The 7,835-nt window shown below is 45.4% G+C and overlaps 1 protein-coding gene across 1 annotated transcript; it reads left to right on the top strand.

Moving 5' to 3' along the window:
* Positions 1-4,257: 4,257 nt before the first annotated feature.
* LOC105995225 (melanoma-associated antigen E1) lies at positions 4,258-7,571 on the top strand. The gene has a single exon (XM_013028916.1). It carries the CDS (start codon positions 4,258-4,260, stop codon positions 7,051-7,053), a length of 2,796 nt encoding a protein of 931 aa, XP_012884370.1. The 3' UTR covers positions 7,054-7,571.
* Positions 7,572-7,835: the final 264 nt, after the last annotated feature.

Genomic DNA, 7,835 nt, shown 5'->3' with positions numbered 1-7,835 from the left:
AGGGCCTTGAGCATGCAAGGCAAGCGCTCTACCACTGAGCCACCTTCCCAGCCCTCTTCTTTATTGTTTTTAGTCTGAGACTGCAACTTGGTACCTGACACTTTTGCTCATTAGTTAGCACTGTTCTACCCGAAGCATGCTTCTAACCCTAAAGGCTAATATTTTTTTGTGTGATACTATGGTTTGAACTCAAGGCCTTGTACTTGCTAGGCCATTGCTCTGTCACTTGAGTCACATCTACAGAGTCCAAGTCCTTTGAACTCACTGCAAGGTCATATTATATTAGTTGTACTTGTATATGTACATTAAATCACACAGAAATTGTTATTATTGTTGTTGTATTTGTCAATATGTATAATTACCCACATATTTGTCTTTTTTATCACTTTTCACTTCTTGCCATGTCTTTATTTTCATATGAAAACTTCGCCTTTTAGTATTTCCTTTACTGTGAGCATATTAGTAATCAATTAACTTAGGTTTGTTTGTTAGAAAGCGCTCTCTCTCTCTCTCTCTCTCTCTCTCTCCAGTCCTGGAGCTTGAACTAAGAGCCTTGGAAGTTCCTGAGCTTGTATTGCTTAAGGCTAGCACTCTACCACATGAAACACAACTCTACTTCTGGCTTTTTGGTAGCTAATTGGAGATAAGACTCTCATATACTTTCTTGCCTGGGCTGGCTTCAAAATGTGATCCTCAGGTCTCAGCCTCCTAAGTAGCTAGTATTACAGCTGTGAGCTACCAGTGCCTAGCTGGAAATTTTTTTTTTTTAAAGACAGGATCTTGTTATGTTTCTCAGGCTTATCTGCAACTTATGAGATCAAGTGATCTTTCTACCTTAACTTTCCAAGTAGCTGGGACTACAAGCTTGAGTCACCACACCTGGATAAATGTCTTTATTTTGCATTTTGTTATGATGGGCAATTAGACTCATTTTGAATGGTAAATCATTAGGTGACAAAATTGCATTCCATGTAAGGCTCAATGCTTTGCGGTTTCCTCTTTTCTCCTGAGACTATAACATTTTCAGACTCCATTGCTTGGAGATTCTACTCACATTCTTAGTAACTTAAGTGTCTTTCTCCAACATTTTATTGATTTTTGGTGGGCTTGTTAAAAATCAAGTACAAATTACTAGAAATGAAATACTTCAGTATCATCGTAACCACATATTGGCATTGCAGTTTTTCACACCATAATTTATTTAAGTAGGCTGTAATTATTATGTATCCATAGACTTTTCATCTGCTATCTTAGAAGAGATTATATATAGTAAAACCTATTTTAGCTAAATATTTGTAATAGTATAACATCATTTCCTCAGGATCCATTTCTAGATGTAAAATTGCAGATCTATAAGGGTTGAACAACTTGAAGGTCATTATAAATCACTGCATCCCTAGGTTAGGAATACTTGCTTTTTTTTTTGTCAGTCAAGGTGCTTGAACTCAGGGTCTGGGCACTGCCCTATCACTTTGAGCAACAGCTTCCACTTCGTGTGTGTGTGTGTGTGTGTGTGTGTGTGTGTGTCTGTGTCTGTGTGTGTCTGTGTCAGTGTGTTTTGGTGGTTAATTTGAACTAAGAGTCTCACAGAATTTGCAGCCCAGGCTGGCTTTGAATCTCAAGCCTCCAATCTTAGTCTACTGAGTATCTAGATTTATAGATGTGAGCCACCAGCACCCAGCTAGGATTACTTGTTTCTGCTGCTTAGGAATAACCAAGATTTCTGGGTCCCCTTCCTTCTGAATGGGTACCTAGGTATAATATCTGCATTGGACTTTTCCAGATTTATTCAAACTGGATGTATGGCATAAATATTACTTCTCCCATTGGAGACAGATGTGCTGGCAGTAGTTGTAGGCAGTCACCCTCAAAACAACAGTAAAGTCTGCTCTCATTGTTGTGGACACCTCAAGTTATAAACATATGAATAGAAAGTCAACAGTATAATCTTTGTCTGCACTTCATTATACTCTTCCTGCTCTTACACTGCTTTCAGTTGAAATGCTTTTATCACCCTTGTCCTTTGGGTAAATACCCATTAACTCATCTTTTGGGGTGTCTATGTGCCAGTATTGGGGCTTGAACTCAGGACCTGAGAACTATACCTTAGCATTTTTGCTGATCTTACCACTTAAGCCACAGCTCCACCCTGGGTTTTTTGTTTGTTTGTTTTGTTAATTGGAGAAAAGTGTCCTGTGGGCTTTCGTATCCAGGCTGGCTTTGAACAATCCTCAGAGTCAGCCTCTTGAATAGCCAGGGTTGCAGGCATGAGTTACCAACTCCCAGCTCTCACTCATCCTACATCAAAAAAAAATTTATCTTTATGTAGTTGTACAAAGCAATTACCATTCAAAAACGAGTTTATAAGTACAATGTATTTTGATCATCATTTTCCCTTGATGCCCAAACCACCCCCTCCCCCCAATTTTCTTAGTGTCATAAGATATATGTTGAATATTATGTTGCATTCTCTCTCCACAGTCCTTTGTCTACCTTTCTCCTCTTGTTGATTTTTTCTCACATACCTTTCAAGTGCATTTGGTGTTTCAAAAGATGAATTAGAGAAATGGACACCAGGAAACTAGCACTTGAAAAAAATGCCACTGATAGTCATTTTTCTAATTCATGTTTTAAAAAAACACCAAATATTCTAGGAAGCTTTTGTAGGGCTACAGGTAGTCCTGACCATGCCCTTTCCATTATACTCTATACAAACTTGTAGAAAATCTTGATTCATTTTATGTCTGTTTGATTCTACTTGTAGATTATCAGCTCCTTGAAGAGAAGGAGTTAACTCTGTATAAAGGATCAGGGTTTATTGTTTGGATCTGCTCAAACAGTAGAATAATAGCTGACTGAAACAGCATAGATAACAATTATTAACACTCAGTGTCTTGTTTAACTCTCACAATAGCTTTATTAAATGGGAGGGAGATTGGAGAATGAGGAGATTAAGCAAGTGTTTCAGTGTTAGTGCCTTTTCTTTTTTATTGTGAAAATATTTTTTCATTTGTTTTTTAAAAATATATATTTTATTGTAAAGATACTGTACAAAGGGGTTACAGATACATGAGTAAGGTAATGAGTACATTTTCTATCGAGCATTGTTACCTCCTTTGTTTTTCCCCTAGCATCCTTACCCTCCCTACCTCCCCAACTCCTCCCTCCCTCTGAAGCTGTGTAAAGTTCGTTTTCAACATAGTGTCTTGCACATTTCATTGCTACAATGGGTCGACCTGTATTCTTATTTCAGCATTTTGTTATTTTCCTTCCCCTCCCCAAATTATAAAAATGTATATACAAGATGCAGGGCACTGGCATCAAATACACTGAAAACATGGGTTATACCATGGGGGAAGAACATGCAAAAGAAACAAAAAAATCACATTAAATTATAAGTGCATCAAAAACAACAGCAACAAAGAAAACCTCTTGTGTTCCTATCTTGGGGTTTATTTTGCTTAGCATCATCTTATATGATGGGCAGGTTGTTTTCCTTTGTATTGGTAAGGGAGAAGACTGGGCATGGTAAAAATTTCAAGCTTGCTGTAGAATTTTTAATTAAGACTAAATACCAGGTCATTCAGACCTTCTAGAGAAGAGATTTTCCTAGCTAACAGCAGTAGAAGAGGCGCTATTAAAGATCTAAATGGATCAAGTGATAGAGGAGAGAGGGCTAGAAATGGCTGCACTCTTCCAGAGACCGTTCACATTTTCCCTGAAACAGTTCTAAGAAGCAAATCAAAGAATATGAGCTAATCAATCTGATAATTTTATTTATTTATTTTTAGTACCTGCCCCTTTGTTTGGACGCCTTCTAATAGGCACTGTGAGAAGTCGGTACTATTTCCTCTTTGTTCTCTACCCATCTGCTGCAAGCTCCTTGTCTCCCCATACCACCGTCTCTCTCCAGCCAGTGCGCAGCTTTTGGTGCAGAATCACCACGTCCACTTTTGCACACCCACGGGAGGGGCTGGGCTGGGCGGGGTCGCCTTGTCGCAGAGCCCGACTGCGCTTGCGCGGACTGCGGCAGAAGGCGGGGTGTGAGATGCGAGTATACTGATACTAGGCGTTCGCTCTTGGCCAGTACGCACCTTCCTTCTTCTCCATCACCTCTCATTCCGGCTCCAGTTAGTTGCTTAGAGCTTTGTTTCTGGCAGCTAACCGCAGTTCTGTGCCGAGGCACCTACCCACCTCCTCTTTCTGCTAGATCGCGGGCCTGTTGGTGTCTGCTGCTACTCGCCGGTCGACAGGACCATGTCGCTGGTAAGCCAGAATTCGCGCCGCCGCCGCCGCCGCTGTGCAAGGGCCACTGCGCAGAATGGCAGGTGGGGTGAAATGCAGGCCCCTAACGCCCCTGATCTCTCCGCTGCCGTGACGGGCCCAGACGGGCCCCAGGGTCCCAACGAGCCTCAGATCCTCCAGGGCTTCAATGCCTCTGAGGGCCCTGGGATCTCGGTGCCGCCCACCTCCGGGGAGGGCCCGAGTACCTTTGTGCTGCTCCCTGCCGCTGAGAGCTCAAGCGCATCTGGGCAGTTCTCCATCTCCGAGGGGCCGAATACCTCCAAGCTGCCCACCCCCAGTGAGTGCCCAGGCATCTCCGGGCCACCTACCGTCTCGGATGCGTTGAGTGGCGCCATGTCAATCACCGCCTCCCAGGGCCCAAGCTCCTCGGTGCCACGCACTGCCTCTGAGGGCTCTAGAGCCCCCCAACATCCCACTGTCTGTGAGGGTCTGAGCCCCTCCGTGCCGTCCGCGTCCGGTGAAGGTCCCAGCACCTCCGTGTCGCCCACCGGTTCCAAGGCACTAGGCATCAGTGTGCCTCCTCCCTCCGGGGATGGCCGGAGCTTCTCCGTGCCTCCCACCCTTGGTGAGGGCCTGAACACTTCTGAGCCGCCCACCGATGCTGACAGTCCCGGCATCAACGTGCCGCCCTCCTCCCAAGAGGGCCCCAGCTCCTCCATGCCTGTCACCCCTGGTGAAGGCCTGAGCATCTCCGTGCTGTCCACCGATTCCGAGGGACCCGGCATCCATATGCCGCCCCTTTCCGGTGAGGACCCCAGCAGTGCTGTGCTGCCCACCGCCTGTGAGGGTTCCAGCGCCTCTGTGCAGCCCCCCATCGGTGAGGGTGGAAGCAGTTCCATGCCGCCCACTGGTGGTGAGGGACTGAGCACCTGCGCGCTGCCTTCTGGCTGTGAAAGTCGGGGCATCTGCGTGCTGCGCATCCCCCATGAGGGCCTGATACCGTCAGTGGCATCCCCCTCGGGTGAGGGTCCCAGCGCCTTCTTGCTGCCCGGCGATTGTGAGGCGCTGGAGTCCTGCGCACTGCCTCCCTGTGGTGAAGGCCGGCATAACTATGCGTCTCATATCCCTGAGGAGGTCCCGTGCACCTCCCGGATGCCCACTGCTGCTGAGGACCCCAGCATTTCCGGGATGCCCACTGCCTGTGAAAACCCTGATGCATTGTTGAGCTTGAGTGCTATGGGCCCGAACTCCTCCAAGGCAAGCCCTCGTATGAACAGGATCTCCAACGGTGCAGAAGGCCCTCTGGGGTTCCAGGTCCTGAGAGACCGTGAGAATTCCAACTGCATCACCATAATGGGTCTCGGTACGGGCCAGGTCGTCCTTACTTTAAAGCCCCAGGATCCCATGGAGCACAATGTAGCTGAGTTGTTGCAGTTTTTGTTGGTGAAGGACCAGAGCAAGTATCCAATCAGGGAATCGGAAATGAGGGACTTTATTGTTAAAGAATATCGCAGTCAGTTCCCTGAGATCCTCAGACGAGCAGCAGCCCACCTGGAGTGCATTTTTAGGTTTGAACTGAAAGAGCTTGACCCTGAGGACCGCACCTACATCTTGCTCAATAAACTAGGACCTGTACCTTTTGATGGGTTAGAGGATCGCCCAAATGGGCCAAAGATGGGCCTCCTGATGCTGATCTTAGGACAAATACTCCTAAATGGCAACCAGGCCAGGGAGGCTGAGATTTGGGAAATGCTCTGGCGGCTGGGGGTGCAGCGTGAGAGGAGGCTTTCCATTTTTGGGAACCCAAAGAGACTTCTGTCTGTAGAGTTTGTGTGGCAGCGTTACTTGGACTACAGGCCAATCACTGACTGTTCACCAGTGGAGTATGAGTTTTTCTGGGGCCCACGATCCCATGTGGAAACCACCAAGATGAAAATTCTGAAGTTCATGGCTAAGATCTATAACAAAGATCCTAGAGATTGGCCAGAGCAATACCATGAGGCTGTGGAAGAAGAAGCTATCAGAGCTGCTGCTGGTGATTGGCCAGCTGTCCATCACTATAGGAGGCCCTATTTTGAAGAAGCTGCTGCAGAGATAGCAATTCATGATGCAGATATTTCTGGCTATTCCTCAAAATATGCTCCACATTCCTGGCCTGAGTCAAGATTGGAGAGCAAGTCAAGGAAGCTGGTGCAGCTATTTCTGCTTATGGATGCCACTAAGCTGCCCATACCAAAGAAAGGAATTCTGTACTACATTGGCCGAGAATGCAGCAAAGTGTTTCCTGATCTTCTGAATCGTGCTGCTCGCACCCTGAACCACGTGTATGGGACAGAGCTAGTGGTGCTTGACCCCCGGAATCACTCCTATACTCTGTACAACCGAAGAGAAATGGAAGATACTGAAGAGATCATGGACAGTCCAAACAGGCCTGGCAACAATTTCTTGATGCAAGTTCTAAGCTTCATCTTCATCATGGGCAACCATGCCAGAGAGTCTGCAGTGTGGGCCTTCCTGAGGGGCTTAGGCGTTCAAAGTGGAAGAAAGCATGCGATTACCTGTAGGTATTTGAGTCAGCGCTACATAGACAGTTTACGGGTTCCTGACAGTGATCCAGTGCAATATGATTTTGTATGGGGCCCTAGAGCACGCTTGGAAACCTCCAAGATGAAAGCCCTGCGATACGTGGCCAGAATCCATCGAAAGGATCCACAGGAGTGGCCAGAACAGTACAGAGAGGCATTGGAAGATGAGGCCAACAGAGCTGATGCCGGGCATCGGCAATTCCTGGTTCACAACTTCCGATAGAGTGATGTGTGGTGGTCAGAGAGGCCTTGCAAAGTTGGGCCTAGAGCCCTGGGTCTTATGTATTAGGCTGTGTGTGGGGGTATATATTGTATTTGATATTTGTGTTCCAGCTCCACTTAAGTCTTTTCATATTTAGTTGTTCAGTATCTTGAAAAGTTTCAATTGTTTTAGTATACTGTCTAGTAAGGTAAATGTGATTGACTACTTGCTGTCTCTGTTGTATTTTGGTATGAATTTTGATCGTGTTATAAAATGTTTTGGTAATCTTTCCATCTTGTTGCATTATCTGGAAGAGAATATATAGCATATAGCTATAGATATAGGCTTTTCTGTGAAAGCTTGAAAAACTTCAGCAGTAAAGTGATCTATCTAGCCTCAGATGTTAAACAAACAAGCAAATATAGCAACAAATCCAAAAAGCACTGTAAGTTGTTGTGGCTGGCTTCCCTTTTTGTGTGCTATTGTGTAAAGAATATTGATGTTTATCTGTATTTGCTTTGCTGTACTAAAATGTGATGAAAAATAAAAGTGTAATAAATCAAGCATAATAATAATTAACTTTCTTTTGTGCAATTAGAATACAGTTGCATTCTGGTTACACAGGCATTATAAAATATAGCAATTACTCTAGAACTCAGGGACTGAGGAAGGTGTGGGGAAGATTTCTTTTTTTGCTAGTCCTGGGGCTTGAACTCAGGGCCCGAGCACTGTCCCAGAGCTTCTTTGCTCAAGGCTAGCACTCTGCCACTTCAGCCACAGTGCCACTTCCACCTTTTTTTCTA

The sequence above is a fragment of the Dipodomys ordii genome, unplaced genomic scaffold (genome assembly GCF_000151885.1).
Source record: "Dipodomys ordii isolate 6190 unplaced genomic scaffold, Dord_2.0 Scaffold116, whole genome shotgun sequence".
NCBI classification, from domain to species: Eukaryota; Metazoa; Chordata; class Mammalia; order Rodentia; family Heteromyidae; genus Dipodomys; species Dipodomys ordii.
The sequence above is the reverse complement of the archived record's forward strand: the minus strand, read 5'-3'. Positions and strand labels throughout refer to the sequence as shown.